General features: G+C 50.3%; 1 protein-coding gene across 2 annotated transcripts; it reads right to left on the bottom strand.

The window, feature by feature from the left end:
• Positions 1 to 6,578: 6,578 nt before the first annotated feature.
• On the bottom strand, positions 6,579 to 11,454 carry Marveld1 (MARVEL domain containing 1). Of its 2 annotated transcripts, XM_042055059.1 has the most exons (3): positions 10,125 to 10,909; positions 8,666 to 10,030; positions 6,579 to 7,467 (listed from the first exon to the last, which is right to left on the bottom strand). In XM_042055059.1, exons 1-2 carry the CDS (start codon positions 10,552 to 10,554, stop codon positions 9,447 to 9,449), a joined length of 1,014 nt encoding a protein of 337 aa, XP_041910993.1. In that variant the 5' UTR covers positions 10,555 to 10,909; the 3' UTR covers positions 6,579 to 7,467; positions 8,666 to 9,446. The 2 variants fall into 2 exon arrangements, with proteins under 2 accessions (XP_041910993.1, XP_041910994.1); XM_042055060.1 differs by having other exon boundaries at positions 8,666 to 11,454.
• Positions 11,455 to 16,949: the final 5,495 nt, after the last annotated feature.

Below are 16,949 nucleotides of genomic sequence, written 5' to 3'. Positions count from 1 at the left end.
ATTGTAAGCTCACACATACCTGAAAACACCCAGAAGACATGAAGCCACAAAGACAGTCGATGGGTGGTGACCTGGAACTAGAGCGAAGACGGAATTATTGACAGGACACACAGTTTCTTTTGAAGGTGCAACTGACTGCAGGCTCTGTGCATATGCAAAAGCTCCACACATCTTGACATGAGAACTGCTCTGTGAAATTCTATGTTTTATGAATTGTGCACCCACTCCCTTTTTGTTATTTTGTTGTTTTGTCTGGTTGGGGTTTTGGTTGGTTGGTTGGCTGGTTGTGGTTTGTTTGTTTATTTTTTAAGACAGGGTTTCTCTGTGTAACAGCCCTGGCTGTCCTGAAACTCACTCTATAAACCAGGCTGGCCTCCAACCCACAGAGATCTGCCTGCCTCTGCCTCGTGAGTGCTGAGATTAAAAGCATGCACCACCAATGCCCAGCCATCCACTCTTTTTTAATGAAAAGAAAGAATAAATGTTCAGCATGTGTCTTTCTCTTTAATATTTTCATGTTTTTCTCCTGTTTTTAAACTTCTGTTTGACTAGTGTATGTTTTGGATGAACAGCTTGCTGCTGTTGCCCTTGAACAAACAGTGTTCCATAAATACATCTCTATGTTCTTGTACCTGGGAAAGAGGAGCTCAAGAGTAATGAGCTTTCCAGCTGGGAGACAGGGAGTTGTTGGACAAACAGCAAGGAAACGAATGTCTGAAGTTACATTCTTCCTCGGCAGCTCTTGGCAGCCATGCAAACAACCATTCATCAAACACTGGCACAGAAAAATCTCACAGTGGAGGGCACTGAAAACCTCACGAATAAACCCCAGGGCTCCCCTGAAAGAGGCAGTGAACCATTTCCCCAAAACCATCCCCCAGGGTGACTGTCAGGAGTCACTCCCTCAAGGACACTCCCTTCCAGGGAAACACAGGGTTCTTGGGCAGAACCCGCCCATCCTGGGACTAGGAACTCTTGGTTCTCAGCCCCTTTGCTAGGCTGGGACTTGTAACTTCCAAGGAACTGGGTGGGAATGTTCAGAGCTCACTGCTACCTCCTTCCCGGGGTGGGCAGCTCAATGCAGAGGTGAAGTATTGCAACAAGGTGACAGAAACCAGGGGCCATCTCAGAGTGGACCTTCTCCCCTTCTAGAGGCCGCCCACAGCGGACAGTTATGTGAGAAAATTCTCTATCAACATTCCAGCATGGACTGAGAAGGGGTTCATGAGCCCACCCGTAACTGAGAAGCTGTGTACAGTTGGTGGAGGCAGAGTTAAGGTTTTTGTTTGATTTTAGATTTATTTCATTTTATGTGCATGAACGTGTTTTCTGTGTGTATGTATATGTCCCATATGTGTGCTTGGTGCCCACAGAGGTCTGAAGCGGGCATCGGATCCCCTGGAACTGGAGTTACAAATAGTGGTAAGCCACCATGTGGGCAGTGAGAATTGAACCCAGGTCTTTGCAAGAACAACTGGTGCTCCAAACTGCTGAGCCACGGCTCTAAGCCAGAGACTTCAGTTTTTAATGGATGGCCCTACACCCAGAAATGTATGGAGCACAAATCGGAAGTTTTTAAATAAACAATCAAAGAAGACGGAAAGTTGGAGTAGATCCGGGAGGAGCTGAGTATTCATGTGATCAAAATACATTCTATGGAATTCTCAGTGAGCTAATACAAATAATTAACTTTTAAAAACAAATAAGGAGTAAATAAATAAATAAGGAGGGGCAGGAGAGATGGCTCAGTGATAAGAGCACTGGGGTTGCTCTTGCAAAGGACTCGGGTTCAATTCTTTTTTTTTAAGATTTATTTATTATGTATACAACATTCTGCCTCCGTGTATGTCCATGCGCCAGAGGAGGGCGCCAGATCTCATTGCAGATGGTTATGAGATCAACCGTGTGGTTGCTGGGAACTGAACTCAGGACCTCTGGAAGAGCAGGCAATGCTCTTAACCGCTGAGCCATCTCTCCAGCCCTCGGGTTCAATTCTTAATACTTACATGGCGGTTCACAACCATCTGTCCTCCAGTTCCAGAGGCCCTGACTCCCTCTTCTGACCTCTGCAGGCACCAGGAACAAAGATGGTGTACAGACCTACATGTAGACAGAATAGTCAAACATATAAAATACCACAAAAAAAGTTAAAGTACATATGAATATAAATAAAATTTTGTCAAGTTCCTGAAATGTTTTTGTTATAATGGTTGGACAACAACATCCATTAATTTTCCCGAGGATTCATAGTATATTTTTCACACAAATATAGAGGTAAACATCTCAGGATTCTTCCAAGACAAGTCCTTACTATACTGGTCTCTAATTCTCAAACTCTCAATCTCTTGATTCCCTGCCTCAACCTCCCAAGCTCCCAAGTACACAGGCCTACATGCCTGCCTTAATATCCTGTACGTGTTTGTGGGGGGAAAGTCACATTCTGGGCTCAGTATAGTAAAGTACTTGTCTAGTGTACACAAAGCCCCGAGTTCAGTCTCTAGCACAGGTGTGGGTGTGTATGCCTTTAATCTTAAAACGGGAAAGCAGGAACTAGGTGTGATGGCACACACCTTTAATCCCAGCACTTGGGAGGCAGAAGCAGGCAGATCTCTGTGGGTTTGAGGCCAGCCTGACCTATATAGGGAGTTCCAGGACAGCCAAGGGCTCCATAATAGAGACCCTGTCTCAAAAAAGCAAAACAAAATAGGTATCTTTTGTAGTTGCTTATTTTCTGTGTGTTTGTATATGACTACAGAGAGTTTAAGACCAACCTGAGCTGCATTAAAAAAATATTTAAATTAAAAAAGGAAGCAGAGCTGGAAAGATGGCTTGGTGAGTTGGCCTGACTGAAGGAGAGTCAGTTAACTGCCCGGGAGCCACAGAAGGAGTAGGCAGGAGCATGTGAGAGGCTACGGTCAGGTTATGCCACAGGCACAGGATACTCTGGGCTCAGGGCAGTCTTTGTATATCTATCCCTCTAGCAGACAGTAACTGGCTCCATGCGGCAGGAAAGCTGGGCTCAGCACAGTGAGCTGCTTAAACCTGAAGGGAACTCTGTCAACCGGGAAGAGAAAAGTTGATGTAATCCAGATTTGCAATAGCACCTTTCTTTACCGTCTTTCCTTCCTGTCATGCTAAAGACAGAAATAAACTCAGATGGCCTCTATTTGGATGAAGTTTTTGTGTCATAGAACAGGCTAGAAATTACAGAGATACACAAAAATCAACTCATGTAGGAGCCATGCGTACTAGGAAGTACTAGCCTTTCCTTAGCTGGCTTTGATAAGACAGGTAAGCAAAGCCGTGGAAACTCCAACTGCCTCCCCTTTCCAGAACAGTCTATCCTTTCCTCAGACTGCACCAAGTGCCAGGTGAGCCCTACAGGTTTGCCTACAGCCCCACCTTGTGGAGGCATTTTCTCACCTGAGGCTCCCTCCTCTGATGACTTGACATAAAACCAGCCCTAAGGGTGTAGCTTGGGTGGCAGAGTGCAGGCACACCCTATGTTCACAAAGCACTGCTCATGTTTGATGGGTGCCTGTAATCCCTGGCTCAGCAGGTAAAACTGCTTTCCTCTGAAGCCCAACAACCTGAGCTCAATCCCAGGAACCTATATAAAGACGGAAGGCGAACCAGCTCCACAAAATTGTCTTCTGACTTCACACTTGAACCGTGACATCTGCACCCATATACATACTGAATGAAGAAAGAAGAAGAATTAAAAACAAAAGAGCGCAACTGCTCCTAGGTATGGTGGAGCAGAGAGTTTACAGAGAGAGCAAAGTCAGAGGCAGGGACATTGGGGAGAGTCCAAAGTAGACACGACCAGACTGAGCTGGGCCATTGAGGAGGAAAGGGAAGAGCAAGAAAGAAGCCACTGCCCAAGAGGGGTGATCGGGACCAAGAAACTGGCATAGCCAAATGGCTGAGTTATATAAGGGCCCGCAGAGTGCGGGGTGAGGGAACCCAGACCAATACCAACTGAATGCATCCTTAGTCCCTGTGTTGGCTAATTTTATGTCAAGCTAGAGTTATCTATCAGAGGAGGGAGCCTCAATTAAGAAAACAATTCTGTAAGATTGGGCTATAGGCAAGCCTGTCCAGTATTTTCTTAATTAGTGATTAATGTGGGATTGCCTTGCCCGTTGTGGGCGGTGTCACCCCTAGGCTGAAGCCAGACTGAGTAAGTCGTGAGGGAGCCAGTCAGGAGGCAGCTCTCCTTCCAGTCTCTGTCTCAATTTCTGCCTCCTGCCTTGAGTTCCCATCCTAACTTCCCTCAGGGATGAGCGCAAAATAAACCCTTTCTTCCTCAGCTGACTTCAGTCATAGTCTTTCATCAGAGCAATAGTTACCCTAATTAATACATAAATATAATAAACTACTGGATTATAAAAAACAACAAATACCTGTTAAGCAGACTTTTCTCTTTCATATCCTTGCTTCTCCCCTTTATGCCTGAAAATGGCAGCTTACTAAATCTCTCTTACCACCAGCTGCCCTCCCCAGCTAGAAAAATGGAAAAAGTGACAGACAAAAAAAAAAAAAGTTTAAAAAAAAAAAAAAGAGGAAATCCCTGGGATTTCTCAATCTCAAAAAGCGGTGTCTTATTTCAAAGAACCCCTCATTCAATATGTTTGGTTTAATCTTAAGAAAAGCTGCCCCACCGATGCAAATAACTCCAATTAGACCAGATTAGACCAAATTAAAATGCCTGTGTTTAATAAATGCAGCACTCTCTGGTGGGCTGTGACAGCCAGGCGACGAGAGGAGCCCCCTCAAACCCCGGAGACCACCTGTTCATTTTCCCAGCACACAGTCACAATTTAAAAATAATAATAATAACGGGAAAGTGCCAGATCACAGCAGGCCTGAGCACCCACGCTCAATGATTGAGTACCTAACTTCACTTAGGTTTAAAAGCCTACCAAGGACACTAAGGGGTTAAGGGAAGCTCTGCTTCTAGCCCCCTTCTTCTCAGCAGCTGGCTATGTGACCTTGTACTTGGACAAGGTTCTTCTTTTTCCAGGGCTCCATTCTCTCTATAGGGCACAGGCATCACTGCTGACCCTCAGTGAGGATTAAGTAACTCAGGTTAAAGCACCTACTTAGCCCCAGCAAGCTAATCATGCAGGTTTCCCAGGCCCTTATGAGAATTGGTGCAACTTTTAATTTTGTCTAGGAAATTTAGGGGACTGGAAAGATGGTTCAGTCCATAAAGAGCCTGGTGTGCAAGCGTGAGGACCTGAATTCAGGTACCCAGCACCCATGCTAAAACCTGAGTGTGATAGCATACCTGTAACCCCAGCCATGAGGAGATGGGGACACAGGACCCCCAGAGCTTGCTGACCAGTTGACCTAGCCAATCAGTGGACTTCACGTTCAGTGACAGACTCAGCCTCAAAAAGATAAGGTGGGAGATGGAGAGATGGCTCAGAAGTAAGAGCATTTGTTATTCTTGCCAAGGGTCACTCACACACACACACACACACACGTTTAACTTCCAACACCTGCATAGTAGTTCACATGCATGTACAATTCTAATTCCAAGATGAACAAGATACACAGTCATACATGGAACAAAACATTCATACACATAAAATAAGTATATCTAAAGAAAATAAGGTAGAAGTCTTGTGTGGTAGCACTCAGGAGGCAGAGGCAGATGGATCACTGTGAGTGTGGGTCTACATCGCCAGTTCCAGGCCAGCCAGGGCTAACTAGTGAGATTATATGTTTTGTTTTGTTTTTGAAGTGGAAAAGCAATTGCAGAAGATGAGGACATCTGAAGTCAACTCTGGCCTCCACGCACATGCTTACCCATACACGTATACACACAGACACACACCAAGACACAGAAAGGCAGAAAGGGGTGGGTGGGCTCTGCAGCAGGTGGCACTTCCCTTCACTCTGGAAATGCCAAACAGAGACAAAAGGAGAAGGGAGGCGGGAACGTGCTTGCCTTTCATGGCAGAGGAAGGTCTCGGCAAGAGCAGGCAAGCTTGGAGAACACACGGCATCGGCATTGGATCCCAACTGGGACGGTAAGCTCTGACAGTGGGACCCTGTTCCCCAACAGCAAGGAAGCCAAGAAGTTGTTCCCATCTGCTCCAAGATTCAATATCCTGGGACATCTCCGTCAGCAGGGAACAGCTGGCCAATAACCTCTGGGGGTCAGAGCCACAGCCAGGCACAGCAGGAACCAACCTCGGCCTGGGCTCCAGACGCCTCTGTGCCGTGGACTGATTCATCGTCTGTATGATGGGGTTGAACCAGAACAGGACCCTACTGGCTCAACAACAGTCATTTCCAGGCTGACAGGGAGTGGCACCCATGAACAGGGGCCAATAGAGAGCAGACAGGAGGGAGGAAACCTCTGCAGTTCCCTTTCACACTGACAAAAAACAGAGTGTCCCTCTCTGGAGCTTGCCCTCGGGGGGGGGGGGGGGGGGGGCCCTACTAACCACAATGGAAACCTGTGAGCTCATTTTCCCTTCCCCTTAGAAGGCCAGGGTGGGTTGCTAGGGGAACCCAGCTGAAAGTTACCACAGAGGACTAGGATATAAGATGCAGACACAAGATCAGACAAACCAAACTTTATTCCAGAAAGCATCCTGGGGTAACCACGACTACACTACTGCATAAGGCACATGGCCCCTCCCCCCAGCCACCCTCCCTATACCAAAATCCACCCCTTCTTGGCCTTTGCGCATACTATTGAAGTTGTTCTCTGGGCCCACAAGAGGCCCCAGACTTGTAGTTGGGAGCTGTCTGGGTGGTCTTGGCCTGGCCTGGGTCCTGGTGTCAGAGAGGTATGCCCATGAGACTACTGCCAGTATCCAAATGCTCTGGGCCACGTCAGCTAGTCATTCTGTGGCATTTGAGGAAAGGCAGGTGGCCCAGCAGTCCCATCCATCCTTCTCACGTGTGGCAGACTGAGGGGACACCAAGCTGCTGGAGGCCAAGCTGGAAGGCACATCAAGAAGAGCTAGTGAGCTCTGGAATGCTCCAGGCACATCTGGGTAGATGAGGCACTGGCGGCAAGGCCAAGATGCGTGCCCCTGAGTAAGGTCACCTGCCACAGACCCGGCACCGGGGCTGAGCTCCTCGGGGAACTGGACCTGAGCTTAGTGATCTACAAAAGACAAACAGGTAAAGGATGCAGCTGGGATTGAGACCCATCGTTTCGGGAATGGACAGAGATCAGTCCCAAGTGTCTAGAATCTTGTGCCCAAAATTATAATGTAGGAGAATCGGGAGTCCTCTCGCATCAAGGAAGAAATCAGCCTTCCCCACCATGGCTCTTCCACCACACAGTGTAAAGGAGAGACTTCTTGTTTTAAACCTGCCCCACGGCAGTGGAGACTCCCAAACCTTTTGATGGCCCGGAGTAGACCAGTGTAGCCAAGTAGGCAGGGCTGTGGCAGCTTGACCACAGTGGAGTCTTTGAGGCCTCAGCAACACGAAAACCTGCAACATAAGAACAAAAGTCACTGGCTAGCAAGGTGTCCCAGATGACCCAACAAAGCCCACCTCGGGCACAGACTGCTACTGTCTCTGGTTGGAGTGAAAGTCACCCTCTGTGGAACGTGGCAGTTGAGCTAGCCCAAGACAATGAAGAGCGTCGAAGGTTGTGTTCTGGGATTTCCCAGACAGGAAAAAAAAAACCAGCAAAATCCCCCCCATATTTCTTTTGTTGTTTTGTTTCTTTAGAGGATGGGGTCTTACTATGTACTGGGGATGGCCTGGAAATCATTATGTAGCCCAGGCTGCCCTTAAATTCATAATTCACCCTCCAAAACCTCCAACATGCTAGAATTACATGCCTGTGTGAGCATACCCAACCAAACTCCCATAATCCTAGTGGATACAGACTTTTAAAGATGAAACTGTTCTGGAGAGATACAGTGGTGATGGCTATATAGTTGTGTGACTGTCTTTACTGCCACCAACCTGCCCTTAAAGCTGGTTACAAGGGTAAATTTCAGGTCATGCATATTTTACCAATTTAGGAAAAAATATTTCTTATACTCGGTCATGAACCAAGGGCCTCATACATGCTGTTCATTGTTCTACCATCACGCCACAGCCTTAGCCCCAGAAAAAAAAATATTAACCACATCAAATATGTGTTGAGCCTTACTATTCATAGTATAAAAGAAGCTGGGCTGTCAGCTTCAAAGCCACCCTTGTTTATTCATTATACCAAGGACTTTGGCTTTGGTCTCATGGTACTACACAGAGAACACATGCATGCAAGCAGCATATCCACTCAGTAGGGCTCCAGAAAGTGCAACATAAAACTCGAACTCCACTCCACCCACTGCCCTCATGCCCACAGCAGACAAACCCAACACCTCCACACGGAGCTTGAAATGCAATGGCGAGGGCCGAGTGCGGCTCCCTGATACATGCGCCCTCCACATGACAGGAACACCGGGCTGTCTCTAGCAGGCAGTGCCCTAGCTCCTTGTGCTTGTAACTAGACCTTTGTAGAGTTAGTAAAGCCAATGAATTCTCACAACATCTATGGTCACCACTGTGCTTGTCGACGCCACTCTTCCTACCTGCTTTGAGTAAAACCGCTTTCATTTTTGGAAACGGAGTTGGCACCATGCTTTCTGTTCACAGGCTGATGACACTTCCCAGTTATCCAAAAATGTCTTACCTTAGAGGTGGAACCAGCTGTCCACCCCAGGTCCAGAGAGTTCTCAATGTGGTGGCAGAGCTCACCCCACCAGCTGCTCAGAGTCAGTGCTGGAATCTCTTACGAGAGTGATGGCCATTTTGACCGGGAAACCACCTGGACAACCTTCGCGTCATTCTTCTCCGCGATGTGAAAGAATATTCAACAGTCCTCAGGTCTCTGGCTGGTGAAGGACATTCAGCTCTTTTGTCATTGGGTGGACCCCCAGTTAGAGAAAGTCCCAGTGAAAGAGGAGTTTCCTAATCTTCAGTGGGTCAAATTGTGGCAATCTTGAGGTGGGAATGGCTCAGGCCCAGTCGTAGTAACTTAGCAAACTAAATGACCATGTGTGGGCTGTACCTTCGGGATTTCTGAGACCTCCTGCTGGCATTGTGAATCTTCACGGGAAGACAGCACCATTGACAGACCAATTTGCCTTCTAAGCCTTCTGTTGGAGGTAGTACCTGACTGGCTCCCTAGAGAACACACTGCTTTAGAGGAAAGGGTGTGGTTCTTATCTTAAAATAGCTGTTCCTAAGCGCGGGATCTGGGTCCCCAAAGGGATGGGCATCACCTTAACAATCGTTGTTGGTCATATAGGATCCCTAATACAAACATATTTAAGGGCGGGGTGCAGCAGAAGCTGGTGAGTGACATCTGAGAGACCAGAGAAGTTAGTACTTTTGGCCTGATCTGAATGAACCCCAAGGAAAAATGCGGGGAGACTCGCAATGTTTACTAAGGTACAGCCAGCTGGCTTTCGCTATCCACCACTCCTGTAGCTCGCCCCACCCAAAGACTTCGATGATGCAGGGCTGCGCAGGGAGAGATCCAAACTGTAACTAAAGACGTCGTTCATTCCAGCACCAGCTAAGGCCTGTCCCCAGCTCCGCTTGCAGCTGCCTGACTGTATTCTACAGCACCCTAGGCTGGAAGAGGGGGCAGGGAAGGGATGCTCTTCCGACTGCAGGACAGGAGGGAGGGGGCAGTGGCGCAGCCCAAAGACTGGTTCCAATTTGGGAGCCTCCCCCGGATCTACGCAGCGGCGCCTGTCCACGTCTAGCTCTAGACAAGGAATGGGGAGAGGGACTTCAAGGCTTCGCCTGAGGCAGCCCATCTGAGTGTGTGCGTCAGGGCCTCGGATAGCTGCACTGGTCCCTGGAAGCTGATAGCCGGGTTGAGCTGCAGTGCAGCAGTCAGATTGGAACTGAACGTCGGGGATCCAGGGCGCGGGTAGTGGAAACACAGACAGGGAGAGGGTGCAGGGGCGCACCGGCACGGGGCGGCGGCAGGAAGGGCTCGGGAGGGATCCCCGCACCGATCTGGGCCGCAGTGGGGAGCAGACGGCCTCACACCACCTCCTCCTTGCCCTGGTAGCGACGGCAACAGCCATAGAGCGCCGAGAGCAGGTAGAGGCCAAGGCAGAGGCCGCCGCAGACGGAGGCCGCCAGGAAGGCATGGTAGGCGCAAGGCAACCGGTAGCTCTTGAGGTTGCAGTAGCTGTGGCGCTGCGTCTGGTCGATCATGATGCCCGTCGCGGCCCCATAGAGAGCCGCGGCCAGCAGGTCGTGTGCCACGTTGACCACGAGCCAGCGCGAGCCCAGCACGGGCACCAGCTCCTGCTTGCCCAGCAGAGTGATGAAGTAGAGCCCCAGGGTGAGCAACCAGAAGAGCACGGACACGAAGAGCGCGAAGTGCACGGGGCCCTGGTACTTGCTGGTGGCGATGGTGATCCAGAAGGCGGCTCCCGCCAGCAGCTGCAGCAGACGCAGCACGCCCCACGGGCCGCGCAGGAAGGCCCGCTGCAGGCGCAGGGATCCGCGGGCCGAGCGCGCCTGGGGCGGTGGCTGGCGCGGGGGTGGCGGGAGCATGGTCCCCGGGCGCGGTGGCGGCGGTGGCGGTGCCCCGAGCAGCGGAATGGCTGCGCCTAGCTCGCTGGGGCGGCCCGGCCCCGAGCCCGCTGTCCCCGCTGCTCCCGCTGCGGCCTGCGCGCCTCCCTCCGCTCCGGGTCCTTAGCGCTGCTTCTCCTCGCCACCCTTCTTCCTTCCCTCTCTCCTCCTCTTTCTTCTCGCTCTCTCCAGCCCTCCTACCCGCTCTTTGGCCGTCCCCTCGTCGGTCTCCACCCCTGCTCGCGCCTCTCGGCTTCCTGCCGTCGCCCTTCACCCTGGCTCCCCCCCTTTCTCCTCCGCTCTCATTCCTTCAGCCTCCAGCCAGGACCTAAGGCCCGCACCCCCTAGCCCTTGGCAGGCCTTACCCCCTTCCCCTCCCCGGCTGCCCGCGCTGCTGGGCCAAGTTTGCCACATCTGGAGCCACCCCAGCTCGCCCTGCCTCGCAGGCCTTGGCTAGTCTTCGAGAAGGAAACTGTCTACAAACAGCGTCCTCATAGCCTGTGTCCGAACCCCCTTGATTAACACATCTCATAGGAGATGGAAGACATAAGTCTCTCCCATGGAGGCCTCCTGGCACGCCTGGGTGCCACAAGTGAGCAGGAGGCCTGGACTGACAGCTGCTCCCTCTCTGGGACACCCTCAATACCCTCACTTGCCCACCACAAACTCGTCCTGTCCAAAGCCGAGCTCAGACTGTCAGCTATGAAATTCTCTTGTTCAGAGTAAGGAACCGTCACTTACTGGAGGCCCGGCTGCCTCACCCACAGCTCACAGAACATAGCAATGCCAAGCACTTTCAGCTTTTCCTTCCTAGCCATCTTTGTCTCTTGCTTAGATTAAAAATATGCCACCTAACATGGCCAGGACATGGGCCCAGGTCTAAGAGACAGCATATCCTGTGTGTTTAACTATTCACCCAGATGGCAGAAAGCCCACTGATGCCAAAGTGTATTGACATTACATAGCCCGTGTTCTACATGTATTCTCGTGTAAGCCGCCAACAACACAAGCAATGAGAACAGTCGTTTTCTTCATTTTCCTGAAGTCTAGAGGGGTTCAGACCAGGAAAGCAGTTGAGGGCTTCTTCTCACTCCCCTCTCCCCACAGGTGCCAACCTTAGTGCTGAAACAAGACCTGTTCTTAAGCAGCGCTTTTCCTCACTGAGCACAGGATGGCGCTGTGCCATGTCAATGTGGCATGGATTGTGTAATCTGTCCCCAACCAAGTTCCAATTTCTTGTTTTTTCCACTTCCTTCCCCCACCCTTGCCCAAACTCTGTCTCTTCTTGCAAGTTTCCCACGTGAATTCAGAAGGTCCTTTATTTTCCAAACCTTAGCTGGCGGACAGATAATTATTTACTTGTCTAGGCCTCCATTTGAACCATTCCCCTGCAGTGGTTCTTGAGTCAGCTACGTCAAAAACCATGGTCTAGCCGATCTAATCCATCTTTGCCTGAGCCTGGCATACAGGAGCCCCTTAGTACATATAAATGGAGCTGACTGTCGAGTGGCTATAGGAACAGTACTAGAACTAAGCAAGCCACATTCCTACGGGACAATGCCTGCATCACACCTCCTGCTGATTCTACACTGTAAAGCTCCCCCTTCATATCCTGTTTCTTAACTCAGTGTCCCCTGGCCTGGCAGAGCAGATCCCTTTCCAGCAGCCTGGCTCTACTTTGAAGAAAAAAGGTTTGGCCTGTCGGCCACCCCAGCCTGCATACACTACCAGGAACGCTCCAAATGCAAATGCTTAAACCGTGGTGTGTAGCAACCACACCAACCATATGAGAGCAGAGCCCTGGAGTCGTCAGCCTGCCACTGCTCCGCTACCCCCGTAGCTGCGCATGGAGGAGGGGATGCCTAGCCCGCTGCATCTGATCACCTGTTCAGTGCAGCAGGCAGACAATGAGTGCTTAGTAAATACTGAGTGCCATTTTAGAGGCCAGGAACACAGAATATATGTGGCCCTGGCAACAGAATGTTTACTGTGTTAGGCCCTGTGGCAAGAAGTTGTATTTACTGATCCAGTTGTTGGTTACCAACACTGTGAGATACTTGTTCTTAGCCCTGATCCACTGACAGGGACAGGCGGGCTCAGAAGGTTAAAGCAGCAGACCTTGTCCTAGGAGCTGCTGAACACTCAGGAAGACCCGGGTGAAGCTGACTCCTCCTCTACAATCCAAGCATTTTTACATATTACCCATGTTTTGTTTCCTACTCTTGCAGGGACCCAGAAAAGGGATTCACCCAAAGAAGCAGAGTCTGTGTCATACTGGAATCCAAACCTGCACGTCTAACTCAGCAGCACCTGGAGGGATGCACTCAGTGCATCAGTCTAGCAGCTGGATCAGTCTTGCAGCTGGATCTGGCTGCTGGACTGCAGAGGGCATTTCTGTGAGCAGAGAGCCTATAAGACAATAGGAGGAAGAGAAGAGAATTCTTTCATCTTTTTTAAAATTTATGTATTATGTATACAGTATTCTGTCTGTGTGTATGCCTGCAGGCCAGAAGAGGGCACCAGACCCCATTACAGATGGTTGTGAGGCACCATGTGGTTGCTGGGAATTGAACTCAGGACCTTTAAAAGAGCAGGCAATGCTCTTAACCTCTGAGCCATGTCTCTTTCATCTTCTTAAAATGGCATCTGGAGATGTGTGTGTTAGGGCGCCACCTGGTGGGCATAAACTTTCAACTTCGGGAGTCTCAACTCGGCTCCTTACATGGTAGAGTCCAATAGCTTTGGGACGATATTTTTAGCCTCAGGAATCTTGAGAATATTCCAAGAGGCAGTGGAGCAGACTTTCTGGAGAAGTGCAACCATGCACTAAAGAAAAGCTTTGATTCTGTCCAATTCAATGCATCTAGTCTAAGCACCTGGCAGATGCAAACATGGTTGTGAAAGCAGGAACAAAGAGGACCTGCTCCTATTCTCAAGTGTTGGCACTCTGCTGGTTGCTAGGGGACAGCTGTGAACACAAAAGACAAGGAAAAGGGTCATAAGTAAACTACAGGAGAGACAGGGAGAAGTCGTTGGGGGAAGTCTGGGAATTTTCAGTCACAGGTGTCATGGAGGGTGAGTAGTGTTCATCCCAGAAGGAAGGAAAGACAGACCTTGGGAGTGGCTATCTCCAGGGGCTCTGAGCTTGCTGGATGCCCCACCACACACACACTGGGTATACCTAGAATACAAGACCACGACTGCTCTTTCCCCAGTAATCTCTCACGGTGTGTGTTCAGTCTGCAGCTTCAAGGGATAAGGCAATATGTTTCTCCAAAGTGGAGAGTCTGTAGTTAGGCAAGTCCTGAGTTTGTTCATTTAGGCACTCAAGAGGTCCCCAGGCCCTTTCTGAAGCCAAGCAGTCTGAGGGAGGCAGGGGCTAGGGACAACATTCAGGCTTAGACAGTGCTGAAGATATTTGAATGGCAATCTCAACCTAGCCCCTGCTCACCCCGTGGGATATCAGCTAGTCAGACTAGGAACCACAAGGTCCCCAGAGACTCACTGTTGCCCCTTAGATCATGCCTTAAAAAGAGGCCCGCAGGTGTTAATAGAGTCTCCCCCTGGGTCTCTGATGGGAACATGGAAGGCCCCAGCTGACTGCAGCTGGGAATTGCCTGGCCAAGGGGCTCAGGGAGGAGTGGGAATAGCCCCAGAGGAAGATCTGACACCACAGGGCACCAGGCAGTGCAGACTGCTTTCCACCCTTGCCTGGTTCACCTCCCACAACAGTTCTGTGAGACAGGCACTTTAAAAAACTGCCCTCAGTTCCAAATGGGGAAACTGAAGCATAGGAGGGTTTCACGGATTATCCAATCACCTAGTGTGCTACGGTGCACGAGAAAGAAACCTAACTCGCACATCTGGTCCCCAGATGTAGACTTTCATCACCGTGTGTATCTGGTACTTCAGCGTTAGTCTGGGAGAAGATGAAACTCTTTCCCTGTGTGGTGGGAAAGAGAAAGGTCCAAATGCCTGGAGAAGGGTCAATGGAGCCAGGCAGAACTCTGAGAGGAGGGGTGGGTATACAGGCCACACTTGGGGGGCCTGATTCTGCCTGCTATGTGTTTCTCCTGCTGTGGGACCTCAGGATGGGGATGTCCCTGGATCCCACCTCACCCTTTAATGCAGGAAGATGGACTGGGAGGGCAACACTGAAGTTCAACAGTGCATCCCCTAAAACACGTGCGGACTGACAATTTCATTGTCTCCGTGTGGCAGGAGGACAGGGAGATTCAGAGAGGTTGAGCAAGTCGTAGCAGAACAAGGAACTCAATCTCCATCTATGGACACTAGGAACCACTACAGCCACCATCAGTCTCCAGATCCACTTTAACCAGAAATTTCCCAGGAAGGCCAGCCCCACAGGAAACGTCACAAGACACACACACTCTGAACACTCAGCAAAAACCAAATGTGGCCTCCTTTCTATGACCAGTTGGCTCTCCAGCCTCAGGTCACCACTGGACTCTCTAAAAAAGGTGGAAAAGTGCCAGGCGGTGGTGGTACACACCTTTAACCCAGCACTCCGGGGGCAGAGGCAGGCAGATCTCTATGAGTTTGAAGCCAGCCTGGTCTACAAAGCAAGTTCCAGGACTGACTCCATAGTTACTTGGAAACCCTGTCTAAAGACACCACCCTGGCTCTACTCTGTCCCCAAGAAACCTTCCTAGCCTACTCAAGTGGAATAAAACTGCTGCCATGCCCCAAAGACATCAAAGTCATGCAAGCTACCAGAGAGACATAGCCTGACTCACGCAGCTGACTGGGTCATGGATCAAGTAAGGCTAAGGATTTTGGGAGTTGAGTCCTCCACCCTTACCTGCCTCAGCCCTTGCTGATATCGAGCTCCTGATGTGGGAGGCTCTATAAGACTCCATGCTGACTTCTCCTGCCCCATTTCTGACCTACGGTGGTGCCCCTCAGACTCATTTTCCTGTGATTTGGGTTAGTAGCTGCTCCCATTGGAACTCATGCTCAGGTAGCCAAGGAACATGTGACACAAGTATGTAGGGAGCAGAAATTCCAGAAAATCAGAGGAAGCTGGAGTAGAGAGAGGAACCTTGTGCCAGGCGGGGTTCTCCAGAGAAACACTCAAGATAATGGGGAGAAAGGAGAGAGAGGGGCGGGGAGGAGAGAGAAGAGAGAGTGGGGAGGAGAAAGGACGGGGGGGGGGGGAAGAGAGAGGGAGAGGAGGGAAGGGAGGGAGGGAGAAGGAGATCACAAGAAATCAGCTCACAGGATTCCAGAGGCTGACAAGCATTGACTGGAGGGAGGCCAGAGGCTGACAAGCAGTTGGCTGGCTGGAGGCAGACTGAAAGGGCACCAGCATCCCTTTACTCCAGGAGGATAAGGCTTTTTGTGCTGGTCAGACTTGCGCCTGATTGGGAGGTCCACCCACACTGGGTGGGGAGGGGGATGGGGGTGGGCGGAGCATCTGCTTCAGTCAGCCTACCAGTTCGCATCCTCACCCCACCCGCATCTTCACAGACACATCCTCTGTCTTAGTGCATCTCGTACTGGACCAGAACACTTCGAAGTGGACAGCTGATAAGGAAAAGCTTATCCTGGCTCCTGGTTCTGAAAGCTAGGAAGTCCCTGTTTGAACACCCACATCTGGTGAGGGCGACAGCTGCCTCAACCCATAGTGGAAAACCAGAAAGGTGAATGGATGCATGCAAAGGGCAGTCTTACTTTATAACCTGTTTATAACTCTCACAGGGACGAATTCAGTTCTGTGGGAGACCCCCAACTGAATGAGAATGGCAATATGTCCATTTCATAACCTGGTCACATGGTAGGATCCCACCTCTCAACATAGCCCCCATAGGATAGATGTCCTCATGACAGAGGCTCCTGAGAGCTGCTTCATGTGAGGAGGGCATATGGTGATATTTTGTTTGTGTCTTAACAAATAAAGCTTTGCCTGAAGATCAGAGTGCAGAGCTAAGCCACTAGAGGCCAGGCAGTGGTGGCACACATCTTTAATCCCAGGACTCGGGAGGCAAAAGGATGTCTGTGAGTTCAAGGTCACCCTGGACAACACTAAATTGATCAGTCTCAAAGAGAAAGAGAGCCAGGGGGTGGCTCACACCTTTAATCCCAGGACCAGGGAGGTGGAGACAGGAGTGATATGGCTGGGCAGAGAGAGGGGTATAAGGTGGGAGGAGACAAGAGCCCAGATGCAATCTGAGACAGCAGCCTGAAGCAGTCAGTCTGAAGACGCAGTCAGTCTGAGGACAGGATCGCCACTTTGGTCTGAGCATGCCTAGAGGTAAAAAGTCTCTCTAGTGTCTGGCTGCTCTGCTTTTCTGATCCTTCGGCTTTCACCTCCTAATAGCTGACCCAGGGTTTTTATTATTAAGAACCATTAGAAT

The sequence above is a fragment of the Arvicola amphibius genome, chromosome 1 (assembly GCF_903992535.2).
Source record: "Arvicola amphibius chromosome 1, mArvAmp1.2, whole genome shotgun sequence".
Lineage (NCBI taxonomy): Eukaryota > Metazoa > Chordata > Mammalia > Rodentia > Cricetidae > Arvicola > Arvicola amphibius.
Note: the sequence above shows the minus strand (reverse complement) of the source record. Positions and strands in the feature narration are given on the sequence as shown.